Below are 13,710 nucleotides of genomic sequence, written 5' to 3' on the forward strand. Positions count from 1 at the left end.
CAAAAATGACACAGCAGTAACAGTGCTGTGTTCTCACTATACCATACTATAATCAACACTCTGTCTACAGTTTGAATTATAAAGAGATATAAAGACAACAAGTCCTCCCTAATTAAAAATGTCTCGTGGGCTGTCAACACAGAATTTCAGTTTGACTGAAACATTTGCCAACACATAACAGAAATATGTAGTTATCAAACCCATTCATAGAGATATAGCACAGAATAGTCAACAATTGTGTCATATTGTTGAAGCATATATACAGCATTTGTATGTGTATTTGGGGTTTACCTACAGTATTATGGATTGTGATTATGGGTTGGGTTTCGAGGACAGACCATGGGTTAAACAATTTTTTACAGTAAAGCCTTTGTGCACGTGCATTTGGGTGTACATAGAAGCCAAATAGTTAAGGCAGCCTAGAGCTTATGAGCAGTGTGAGGGTGCAATTTTCAGGTATGGTTACATTTTCAAAAGGGATGACTGACTTAAGCATCATCAACTGCACTAAAAAATACAGTCACAATAAATAAGGTTTTAAATTGGTTATTTACATAAAGCTATTTATCTGTCTTTTTTAAAAGATATTAATAATTTCATATCAAAGCATATTTTTTTTTGCTAAAATATTATTCTGAAAATAGTTAGAAAAAACAAATAAACATTCAAACCAACAAGATCATCTATGTTTTCACATATTTATTCTCACTTGTGTATTAGCAGACCACCCTAGGTTAGATGGATGTGCGCTCATGAATGTTGATGATGCTTTGTGGTCCACTCCTATATATCTTATATCAACAGAAAGGGTCCCTCTATTGAATTTATTTTCACTTCTTGCAGGAGAATGTCGGATAGGGAACTAAATAATTAAAGAAAAGGGACCCTTTTTGACTGCATCAACCATGGCACTGCTGGTAAGCTCTACAATACCTTGTACAATCTACATTTATCAGTGACGATTAGGTGATTATTTAAGTTATTTTAATCACTTTTGCATGACCAAGAATTCCTGGGCCAATTTATTTATATATATATATATATATATATATATATATATATATATATATATATATATATATATATATATATATATATATATATATATATATATATATATATTTTTTTTTTTTTTTTTTTTTTTTTTTTATGGTTTTGTGTTATCTTGTATCTACGTTTTTTAAGACTGGAAATGTAGTATGCAGCAGCTGTATGACACTTACTGAATCTCAGTGCACATGTTTTATTTTGGTCTTATTACACCATGTATTATCCAATTCCATATGATAAAATTTGTATTCTTGTTTGCTATGACTCAATTTATTCAGTTGTTATCTAAACGTCATTCGGATTGACACACTGTCAATTTTAGGTTTCATAACTGAGGGAGCATTTGTGTAGAGGCAGATTAAGATGAAATTTATCAAGGTTTTCATGAACTGGTCATCTTTCACTTGCATTGTGTAACATGTTTTGGATTGTGATAAGAAAAAGCTCACATTTATTAATGAAGCCTAAATGAACAACATGCTTATGGGTCTCGCTAAAGCTAGCTTCAGGAGTGAGTCAGTGTGCTAATGCTGTCCAAGTTTGAGTTAATATGCTATTGAGTTTCTCTCGATTATTACATTACCGTGGCTCAAATCAATTGATAAACTCCCATTCAATGTGGTGGAGTATTTAATTGAGTCAGTGTCAATTGCATTTGTGCATGCCTGCAGACATGCTGAAAGGAGTAAACACTTTAGCAGGATACTGTCTAAGCTGTGCTCGAGTTATTGAACTCTATGCTGTGTCAGAAAGTGGTATGCTCCAACACACATTCATGCAAAGGAATGCATGAAAGCAGGAAATGGGATATATTTATGCTATAAAAATGCAACAGGAGATTTTGCAATAATAAAATTTTATTGCAAGAAATAAGTGTCACTTCTAATATTCAAATGTGAAATAAGTTGTTACTGTAATACAAGTGTGAAAACATGTTTATTTTATAATGTGCTGTTGTTGTTTTTGTTGTGTATGTTTACAAATATTTATGTGTTATTTGTTCAAATTCAATTAAAATAAATGATTATATAGAATAAATAAACAAAGGTGCCATTTCCTTTTTTGCAGACACAGCTCCAACATCAACCTGCATCGCAAACTACTGACCAAAGAGCTGGATGACATTGTCTTAGACCCCCAGCTTACAACTTTGCCTAAACAGCTGCGTGCTGAGTTCCTGTCAAAGATCTATGCCGACCACCACACAGGACTGGAGGGTGTGGGGGGTTTTGACAATGGACCACCACAAAGCAGAGGACATGAGGGAATGAGATCCCAAGTCGCTAGAGAATATTCACACAGCAACGGCTATTGCCATGGCCCTAATGATGACTATGTGGTTCTGGACCTGAGCACTGCCTCTAGTGTACAGTCAAGTGGCAGTGTGCAATCCTCACATGAGTCTGATGAGGGCAGTGATGAGGGAATTTTGCTGGATGACCTAGAGGATGCTAGTGACACTGAGGACTGCACCCCAAGTACTGGGGCTCAGAGACTGTCAATGGAGGGGAAGAATAGAGAGGAAGCCGGGAAGGAAGAAAGAGAAGGAGAAACAGATGAAAGGATTCTGCACTATGACCCCTCTGTTTCACCATCCATCTTGGCATCCAGTGGAGGTAATGGCACAGGAGGCATTCTTTGCACCATCTGCCACAAACTGTACAGTAACAAAGGGACCCTCCGGGTGCACTACAAGACTGTCCACCTCCGTGAAATGCACAAATGCAAAATACCTGGCTGTAACATGATGTTTTCTTCTGTAAGGAGTAGAAACAGGCATAGCCAGAACCCCAACCTACACAAAAAGGCCCCTTATACCACAATGATTGATTAAAACATTCATTCCTATTTAGCCTATTTCCACAAGCACCGTATCTATAAAAGAACCCTCTCAATTCACCCCCACCCCCAAATGCCTTTTTTAGTATTGTGCCATTTTGACATTTTTGCTTTTGGAAGCAAGTACTGAACAATATAACATCACAGTGTCATAACATCATAGTTCCCTCAGTTCCCTACACAAACCTCCCCTCAATCTCTTATTTGTGAGCCTTGCCTGCAGAAATGTTGATGAGGAAAAAACAAAAACAAAAAAAACTAAACTAAATAAAAACGTTTGTATTTGTGTAATGACAGCTTTTAAAAGAATCCCTTACAAAAGCATGACTGACTAAAATATGTAAATACTAATGTTGTGAGGGGCTTGGTGTGAAACAATTGTATTGATGGTTGATATTTTGTTCTTTTTTGTTTGTTTGTTTTTATTTGGTCTGAGACTTTCACTTCAAAAGGAAAAGAAGGCAAGACAAAGTAGCATCTGCTTAGCTTGATTCATTTATATTGGCTTAAAATGTTTTATCTTAAAAAAAGAAATACATGTGACTTGTGACTTGTTTTATCTTCATGTTAGGTAAACAGATGGAGCTGGCATGCTTTTAGCTCTAACAAAATACTTTTTTCTCACAATCATATCTTTATTTAAAAAAAAAAGAAAAAAAAAACAATTTTGCACTTTGCAACTATACTAGTGGGACTATTATTTCAAGGATACCGCTTTACAATGATCATTGTCCATTGTGAAAATGACATTTTTAAGGATACAGTGCCAAGTGGTATTAACTGTACCTTTAACAGAAACGTGCCAGATCTTTTTATATGAGAGTATCTCATTTGACATGATTAAACACTATATTCATCCCATTTAGTAAGTGTTTCAGGTATATTCATTTGAATGCAGTAAATAAGTATTACTGACTCTGATCATAATAATTGAAAAATAAACATTTAAAGAGTATAAGTGTATGGTCGAAGGCTGAATTAGCCCAGAGGTTAGGTAGATAATCTTTCTACTGCATGTAGTTATACTTTAAAGAGGTAGTTTGTGTCCTGTAATTTATTTTGTCTCTAAAAATTTGATCAGTTTTATGATATACAAATGCCACACAAGAGAGGCTATAGAAACTGTGACCAAAAGCAAAGGTACTGTTGCAGAACAGAAATTAAAGGAAAACACTATCTTCTCTAACACTTCTCTACACCTTACAGACATGTGTTTAATGTTGAGGTTTTCGTCTTTATTTTGATCCTGGCGATCATTATCTGACGGCCACACAACAACAGTACAAAGATGGCAGCACTTTTAAATTGGATCCACTTAGTGGTATTAGAAATATGATCCATAGTTAGATCCATTACTGTTGCTTTCTGAAAAAAGAGCTGATGGAGGTATGAACATTAAAAGGGAACAGCAGTGTGAATCATTAAAAATGTACAGCTAGACTGAATCTGGAGGTATTTCCACCACTGATCTGTGTAACAACTCAGTTGTCAATTCATTCAATTCAATGATTATTGCTAATTTTACTGCATTGTTGAGAGGTCAAAATCTCTGTTACTGTTTTCTCTATTCTTTCCCTAATCTTTCCTTTATTTTCTCCTGCTCTGCCACCACCCAGTCCAGAGACAATGGCAATTAGTATATGCTTAACTAAACTTTATGGGATGGCACAAAAACTAAAAATTTTACTTATAATTGTTTGTTAATTCTTCATGAGGGCAATGCAGTCATACTTTACTGCTCGCTGTAAGTGTTATGAAAAAGTACCACTTTAGAGGCATAATACTGCCTCAAGATAATGGCTAAACATTGTAGATCTTGAATCAAATACTGGTCAGTAACATTGCAGAAACATGAGAACCACACAACTAAAGCACTTTTCAGTCTTGTGCATTTTTAAAACGCAAATAATAATAATAATGATAGATAGATAGATAGATAGATAGATAGATAGATAGATAGATAGATAGATAGATAGATAGATAGATAGATAGATAGATAGATAGATAGATAGATAGATAGATAGATAGATAGATAGATAGATAGATAGATAGATAGATAGATAGATAGATAGATAGATAGATAGATAGATAGATAGATAGATAGATAGATAGATAGATAGATAGATAGATAGATAGATAGATAGATAGATAGATAGATCACAAATGGAAGTTAGAAGTCTTGTCCTCCATAATTTCCAGACCATCAAACCAAAGACTACTAGTAAGAAGCACAATATGGAAGCATAGAAAAATCCTTTAAACATAATCTATTGAGAGATGAAAAAAATTACAAATGTGAATATTGTATTACACATTGTGCCTCTCTTTGCATTATAATTGTCTTACTGTTGAAGAATTTGTACACTTACAATCAGCAATCGATGAACCAGTAATATGTAATGGCAGTGACAATGAAATAAGTTTAGTTGGAGAAATGTATGAAAGAAGGGGGGAAGAATAGACAAGAAAATGTTTGAATTTTCATCACTTTATTCTATACTGTCTTGATGTTCTGTTGGAAAGCTGACCAATTGCAACTCATCCTCCAGTTGCCATTTAGTTCCCCCACACCACTCTGAAAAATGACCAGCACATTCCCCTCTGAAAATCTACCATGATCTTGGGCAGTCATTACTGTCCTGTATTGTCCCCACAGAGTTAAGCTTTTACCATGAAGCCATTGGCTAAAAAGAGTCTGAGTGAGCCTTAAATATTTCATTGCAGCTCTGAGGACAGGGCCATCACAGACCATTAATGCAGCATGTAATATCTTGTAAAGGCGATCAGTAAGTTTGCTGTGTTAACACTGTTTCATTGGAGGCATGACGCACAAAAGTATGATGATATGGATTTGAACCTGCTGAAAAGACATTGAACATATGTCAAACAAAACTAGCCATTATGAAGTCAAATACAGAGGAGCAAAATTATAAAGCTGATTCAGCAATAGTAAAGGAGAGAGAAAAAAACTGTTAATTCTATAGTAGTACAATATATTGTGTTATGCAACCACAAACAATAATGAATACACCTGGAATAGTGTTAAAAATTTATTTTGTTTTAATGTGATGTTTGATGTAGTTATTTGTCTTTTCGAGTGTCCTTATACCCACTGAAGAAAAGGGCATCCACATCAGAGGAAGCTCACATTTTGAGTTACAAAGGATGATACTGATAGCTTAACAGTGCTACTTTTATATGGTAAAATGTTTATGTTTCTTCCCATGAGATAGTATGATGTCCCCCTTAAATGATTTAGCTTTTTTTTTTAAATCTTCTGTATCATAAACTCTCTTTTTCTCTATATATCTTTTTCTTTTTTTTTTTTTTTTGCATAAAATGCATATGGTTTTGGGCGTGTAAATTGAATTTTTGTACAAATCAGAATTCTTGTACAATTTTATATTAAAGATTTATGAGTCACTGGCACGTTGAAGTACTTTCTTTTGTAAAAGAGAATTATGTGAAATATCACTAGTGTGATATTGAACATGATGCTACATTTATACAACATTTTGACAATACAAATGCAAATGTGTAAATAAATCTGAAACAAAAATGGGATGTCTTAAAAAAAGAAACAAAACTCTTGTGTCAAATTCTTTTCCTTACAGATTCAAATTTAATAAATGAACTCAAGCCTATGCTGCTATTTTAAAAATGTCAATTTAAGATTAACAAAGGAATGCTGAGTTACTTCACTGAAAGTCAATGTTTGTTGTAATATGTAGTATAGATATAAGAGAGATCGACTGAGTGTATGCTATTACCTGCATCTGATACAGATCTTTGTTATTTTATACATTTAAAGGTAATGAAAATGGGGATCACTGCATTTGTGGGCTACATAAAATGTTTTTTGAAGTAAAATTAGCATTGTAACTTTCAACCTTGTCTTAGACCCCATTTTCACTAATACATTTTAGTTTTAAAACGGTGTTTTAGAATGAAAATGATCCACGTCCACAGAGGCGTTTCACCTTGCATTTCTGAACAACTCTCCATCCACACTATACTGCTGCAAACACACATCACTTGACTATACACACAGACACACACACACACTCTCTGGCATGCACTGCAGCGATGAGAGCTGTGCACATCGGACTGTTTATCAAGGATCTACCACTGGATCTTATCTCATTATATTTTTTAAACGTGATATTTAATTGATCTTGTTGTCTATATCTAACAACAAGATGAATTAAATATCAATTTAATATTCCCTGACTTTGGTCTTTTAAATCTATTACTCGTTCTCAGGAAATGTGTTTTGGCTGAGCTTAAAGATAAGTTAATATATTAATTTATGTAACTGCGTACACTGATTCTGCACATTTGACTGATTGCTTGCCTTTATTTCCTATTTTGATAAACTTATTGTATATTATACTTTGGAACACTCTGGTTACTTTAGTAACCCTCGTTCCCTGAGGAGGGGAACGGAAATGCTATTGTGGATGTTTAATCTACGAATGGGGATTTCGTTTCAGAAAGCCAATTGTCTGAAAGAGTATACAACGGGTCAATGAAATGCCAAATTAATTTAATTATTAATTTAAAAGCTTAAGCTTGCACATGTGTGCTTTATTGCCAATTAGCTCCATATATAAGCACAGGGTAAGCAAGGAAACGCCATCCTTTTAAGCTGAAGAGACTGACACAGCTAAGGAACAATCATTATGGCAATGCTATATAGCATTTCAGTTCCCCTCCTCGGGGAAAGAGGGTTACTTTAGTAACAAGAGCGTTCCCCTTCGGATAGGGAACTTCAGTGCTATAGTGGATGTTTAATCCACGAATGGGGAAATGTCTGGAAAACACCAGTTTGAAAACGCCAAAGTGGGGATCACACATAACAGATGTCTGTTAGAGAGGCGCTACGTGCACACACCTAAGAGGATGCAATGCTCCGAGTGGAGTGCGCACGCACTCTCGGGGGAAATCGCTCGCCCTGGCTCAGGTAAGAGAGGGAGATGGCATCCACTATCCAGTGGGCCAACCTCTGTTTCAATACGGCACTTCCCTGCTGCCGACCGCCATAGCAGACGAAGAGCTGCTCAGATGATCTAAAGCTCTGAGTGCAGTCCAGATAAATACGCAAAGCACAAACTGGAAAAAGTAAGAAAAGGGCTGGGTCTGCCTCCTCCGGGGGCAGCGCTTATAGGCTCACTACCTGGTCTTTAAACGGTGTGGGAGGAACCTTGGGCACATATCCCGGGCGGGGTATAAGGAACGTGAGAGTAAGCCAGCCCGAATAACAGGCACGAGTCACTGACCGAAAAATGCCTCCAGGTCCCCGACCCTCTAAATCGATATCAAAGTGACCAGCAGAGCTGTCTTCAGGGAAAGAAAGCTTAAAGATACTGAGTCAAGGATCGAAGGGATCTGACGCAGGCTTGTGAGAACGAGGGCGAGATCCTAAGAGGGCATGCGAGGGGGGCGGGGTGGATTAATTCGCCTAGCGCCTCTGAGGAACTGGATGATGAGGTTATGCCTTCCCACGGTGCTGCCAGTCACCGCGCACTGCGCATCACAGTCATGTAACCTTGAGCGTGGAGGGCGACAGCCTGCTCTCCAGCTTCTCTTGGAGTAAAGAAAGCAAAACGCTGATCTGGCAAATTTCAGGGGTCTTCTCAGCGAGAGACGCACCATTCAGTGAATAGACTCCCAAGTGACGGTATTAACCACCGCAATCGGTAGGTTACCTAAGTCTTCCTCGCATCTAAGGACCACACGTGGAGGTTCAAAAGAGCGGGGCTAGGGTGCCAAATGGTGCCCTGTCCCTGAGAGAGTAGGTCCCCTCTCAAAAGGATCTGCCAGGGGAGGGCCGTCGCGAGGAGGGAGAGCTCTGACATCCAGGTCTGGTTGGGCCAGAGGGGCGCAACCAGCAAAACCTGTTCCTCGTCCTCCCTGACCTTGCATAGTAACTGCGCGAGCAGGCTCACTGGGGGAAATGCTTATTTGCGCATGCCCCGAGGCCAGCTGTGGGCCAGTGGATCCGTGCCGAGAGAGCCCTCGGTCAGGGAAAAGAACAACTGGCAATGAGCGTTCTCGGGGGAAGCAAACAGATCGATCTGGGCTTCCCCGAATCGCTCCCATATCAGTTGAACAGACTTCATCGTGAGCGCATCAGCTGCATGGTTGAGCTTGCCTGGAATGTGAATGGCGCGCAGCAATTTCAGCCACGGATGACTCCAGAGGAGCAGATGGCGGGCGAGCTGAGACATGCGGCGAGAGCGAATACCCTCCATGAGGTTGATATATGCCACTGCCACTGTGCTGTCCATCCTGACCAGCACGTGCTGCTGCTCTAGCACTGGAAAAAACGGTGAAGAGCGAGGAACACTGCCAACAGCTCCAGGCGATTGATATGCCAATGCAATTGGGTTCATTTCCACAGGCCCACAGCTGCATGCCCGCAGCACACAGCCCCCCAGCCCGTGCTGGAAGCACCTGTTGAAACAACAACATGACTGGACGCCTGTCCTAGAGGCACGCCTGTAGAAACGAGGGGTCATTCCAAGGGCTGAGGGCGCGGCGAAAGTAACTGTGACTCGGTGTGTGCCCGCGTGCTATGCGCTTCTGGAGACTTAATCGTAAAGTCAGTGCTGGAGTGGTCTTATATGGAGTAATCCGAGCGGCGTGACAGTGGCTGCGGATGCCATGTGCCCCAGGAGCCTCTGAAATAATTTTAGTGGGACCACTATTTTGCTATTTAAGCTCTCTTAAACAGTTCTCTGGAGAGGCGCGCAGCCATGGTGACCGAGTCCAGCTCCAGCCCGAGAAAAGAGATCCTATGCACGGGGGCGAGTTTGCTCTTTTCTCAGTTGACCTAAAACCCCAAAAGGTGGAGGTGCCGGAGCACCTTGTCTCTGTGCATAATCAATTGCTCCCAAGAGTGGGCTAAAATCAGCCAGTCGTTGAGATAATTGAGTATGCGGATGCCCACGAGCTGAAGGGGCGCTAAAGCACCCTCCGCGAGCTTGGTGAAGACCCGAGGAGACAGAGAGAGCCCAAAGGGGAGGACTTTGTATTGCCAAGCTCAACCTTCGAACGCAAATCGCAGAAACTGACGGTGGCGAGGAAGAATGGAGACATGGAAATCACCTTCAGGTCTATTGCTGCAAACCACTCTTGAGGACAAACACACCGGAGGATGCGCCTCTGCGTGAGCTTTCTGAACGGCAGCTTGTGCAGACAGCGGTTCAAAATGTGCAGATCTAGGATTGGCTGTGACCCACCGCTCTTTTTGGGTACGACGAAGTATGGGCTGTAAAACCTGATCTCGGCTGGAGGGACCGGCTCGATTGCATCCTTTACCAGGAGGACAGCAATATCCTCTCGCAAGACAGGGGCGGACAGGGGGCTGACCCTGGTGAAATACACACCCGTGAACTTGGGGGGCCGTTTTGCGAACTGAATCCGCGCTAACCAAGCAGGCAGAGCTCTCGCTAATGGACTCATCGCTACAATCGCTGATGTACCAACAGTGGGGCAGCGTGGAGTGGGTGTGCTGATCCGGGAAGCGCAAGGGTCTGCACCCAAACTCCGGAGAGGGGGCTCGAGGGGTGGGTGAAAGGAGACCGTCCTCCCAGTGCTCGTGAGCCACAGGCGAAGCACACAGAACCTGCGAGCTGGGAAGCAGAGTGTCCCGGACTGGCAGGGTTCGTGCTGTCACATCCGGGGAATTGGAAAAGTGCTCTTTCATTGATGTTTTCGTGGTACTGAAAAGTACCGTTGGAAATGGGGCCCCGCCCTCCAGCAGGGAAAGATCAAATTTCCTCTTCTCCGGATGACATGTCTCAGGGACGCTTCTCTTTCCGTTTACCGGACTTAACGGCATCCTGGGCAGGGTGGGCTGCCTGCTTCCGAGGTGCTCGACAAGCCCGCTTTGCTGGAGGTGTAGGCGGGGCAGCACTCGTAGGTGGACGCCCTCGGCGAGGTGCAGCAGATGTGGATGGTTCGGCGGTTCCGCCGATAGATGACATTGCCCATCGCATCTGACTGCTCTCTCACCGCCTTGAACTCCTGGGTGAATTCACCGACGGTGTCGCCGAACAGGCCAGCCTGGGATATGGGGGAGTCAAAAAAGCGAACTTTGTCAACTTTGCGCATATCAGCCAGGTTTATCCAGAGGTGGCGTTCCTGGACCACTAATGTAGACATCGTTCTTCCCAACGCACACGCAACGGACTTAGTGGTTGGAAGAGCATAGTCGGTTGCGGTGTGAAGCTCGTGTATCAAGCCTGGGTTGGACCCACCCTCGTGCAGCTCGGCCAGCACCTGCGCTTGGTAGCACTGGTAGGTGGCCATCTTGTGCAAGGCAGAAGCAGCCTGGCCCACAGCCTTGTAAGCTCTAGCTCCGAGGGAGGCAGATAACCTACAGGCTTTGGATGAGAGACGAGGCGGACCCCAACAAGATGAGGCGCCACGCGGACAAAGATTGACCACAATGGCGCGTTCGACCGGAGGAATCGCTTCATAACCCCTGGCCACTTCAGCGTCAAGAGTTGTGAGGGCGGAGGAACACGCAGTGCGGGCAGAGAAAGGTGCCCTCCAAGACTGCGTGAGCCTACTGTGCACCTCCGGGAAGAAGGGGACGAGAGGCTTCGAAGGCTTCGCCCTCCGGTCCTCTACGTAGCACCCATCTAGTCGGTCCGGCCGCGGAGCTGGGGATAAACTATCTCCAACCCCACGGCCGAAGCAGCCCGGGAAAGCACGGCTAACATGTCCGTTTCTTGACAGCACTCACCTGCCCGGAGGGGGCGAGCGGGTCTGGATCATCATCGGACAATGAAAACCTACCCTCCATTGCCGCAGTGGACGTCTGGTCTCCGGTGTCATCGAGCGTAAGGGCTACCATCTGGTTAGACGGATCGCTTCCTCCGCCCGAAGCTTAGATGGTCTGCGGGCCCAGAGGCGACCGATTATCTCTCGCTGGAACCCTCAGATCTGCCCGAGTGCCCGCTGCAGTGCAGGGGACAGCTGGGGTGGTTCGCCCCTTCACAAAGGGCTAGTCGCGATCTTAATTGCGCCACAGACATGGCATCGCAATGACGACATGAACTGCCCGCGAGCACCGCATTAACATGCTGGACACCCAGACATGCAACACAGCTCTGGAGGACCGGACCCAAAGAATGCCAGGCAAGGGAGAATCCCAGCTCGACCGTCTGCAGCCATGTGTACCCACTCTGAACCGGGAGACCACTCTTGTTCGCTCAAATCGCTGGATCACAGCAGGAGGAACCCTCATCGACTCTCTCAGAAGACTGTAAAAGTCTCAGAAGTGAAAAGGATGGCATTTCCTTGCTTTCCCAGTGCTTATATGAGGAGCTAATTGGCAATAAGGCACACGTGCGCAAGTTTATGCTGCCAACTCATTTGGCATTTCATTGCCCGTTGTATACTCTTTCAGACGATTGGCTTTCTGAAACGAAATCCCCATTCGTGAATTAAACATTCCATTTAGCATTGAAGTTCCCCATCCGAAGGGGAATGGCCATTATTGATTAATTAAACTGATATTCAGCAAAAGAGAGGGTATGTTTTGTATTTTCAATGAAAGTGGCTACAACGTAGCCAGAGTGATGTAAATGAGGTTATAAAGTACACTGTTCCCGTTGAAGATTTACCAGAGGTGTGATCGGGAGTTTGTTTTACATATCAAACTTGTGAAGTCTGAACTAATAAGGAAAGGATGCAAGACTGAACTTTGTGCAGGCTACTTAATATTGATAATAAAAAAAAAACAATCAGATAGATGAACGTCTGCAGCCACTTCTCCCATTTTTCTCCCATCCACACTGGCAGGGAGCAGCAATGTTTTAAAATAAAATGGCCTCTTCAGCATTTTCACAATGTTCCATTTTCCGCAGTCGAAAACTGTGGACGAAAAGTGTAGACGGATGATGTAACCAAAGAAAAACTTTACATTTTAAAACTAAAAGTTATTAGTGTAAACAGGGCCTTATTTTGTTTCAATATAAAGGTAATACTTATAAGTGTAAGGCGTCAATAAGTGTAAACAATATGACTAATGGTATCTGCATGCAGCCTTTATTATGCAAGCTGACATTGCATCTCTCAGCGATGTAATGTCAGACTCAATGCATTCAATGGAGCTAGTGACATCACTGTGAGGGGTAGGATTAGGGATGGGGTTAGGTGACCCCATTAAAAAGTATTGCATTGCATGCAGCTGCATCCAGACCCCTCTTGATAATTATTCTCATTTATGTTTTGTTTTTTGTAATGCTACAATACTATTGAATAGCTAATATCTGCCACAATATCCAAAAAGTAAATAGCATTTAACTTTGTTTTCATTCTTTTCCGGCAGATGCCCTTCCAGCCAACATGCAAACTCCACATAGATATGTCTCCTGGCCTAGCTGGGACTTGAATCAGTGACCTTCTTGCTGTGATGTGACAGTGATAACTCCTGTGTCATCCTAGGATGGGTTTCTCAATTATGTGAAATTTGAGGAAATTTAAGAGGCCATTAATGTTCAAAGGTGTTAGCCAGTTCTTCATAGATTCCACCTTCCCCTCATTTATTTGTATATCCATCTGACATTTTAACCCAGAAACTGAACTGAAGATAGGTAGAGCAGGTATTTATTAGCTTTCAGGAACAACTGGTATACAATCAGACTTTTTAGGACCTCCACAACATGGCAATGGGAGTCAATGAGAATATTGTCAATGTTCTCCAGGATGAATCGACGCAGGAATTCCTGAAACATCCCATACATGAAGTCCTGAACGTGGAGAGGACAATGACCAGTCCATAAGACCTCTTAAGATATTTTTAAC

The 13,710-nt window shown here is 42.0% G+C and overlaps 3 protein-coding genes across 9 annotated transcripts in view; 1 reads left to right on the forward strand and 2 right to left on the reverse strand.

Annotated features, from left to right (window-relative positions):
- The window catches only part of bnc2 (basonuclin zinc finger protein 2), a 194,527-nt gene extending 189,877 nt beyond the window's left edge, over positions 1 to 4,650 (forward strand). For 3 of the 7 annotated variants that reach the window (XM_087235917.1, XM_087235919.1, XM_087235918.1), the window contains 2 exons: positions 844 to 917; positions 2,119 to 3,554. In XM_087235917.1, coding sequence (XP_087092043.1) covers positions 844 to 874 — 31 coding nt within the window. In that variant the 3' untranslated portion in view covers positions 875 to 917; positions 2,119 to 3,554. 7 annotated transcript variants of the gene reach the window in all.
- sh3gl2a (SH3 domain containing GRB2 like 2a, endophilin A1) overlaps positions 1 to 13,710 on the reverse strand; it is a 527,445-nt gene that overhangs the window by 475,857 nt on the left and 37,878 nt on the right. The window lies entirely within an intron of this gene.
- The window catches only part of LOC147846851 (uncharacterized), a 707,546-nt gene that overhangs the window by 153,375 nt on the left and 540,461 nt on the right, over positions 1 to 13,710 (reverse strand). The gene's annotated exons all lie outside the window — the stretch shown is intronic.

The sequence above is a fragment of the Danio rerio genome, chromosome 1 (genome assembly GCF_052040795.2).
Source record: "Danio rerio strain M-AB ecotype USA chromosome 1, GRCz13ab, whole genome shotgun sequence".
NCBI classification, from domain to species: domain Eukaryota; kingdom Metazoa; phylum Chordata; class Actinopteri; order Cypriniformes; family Danionidae; genus Danio; species Danio rerio.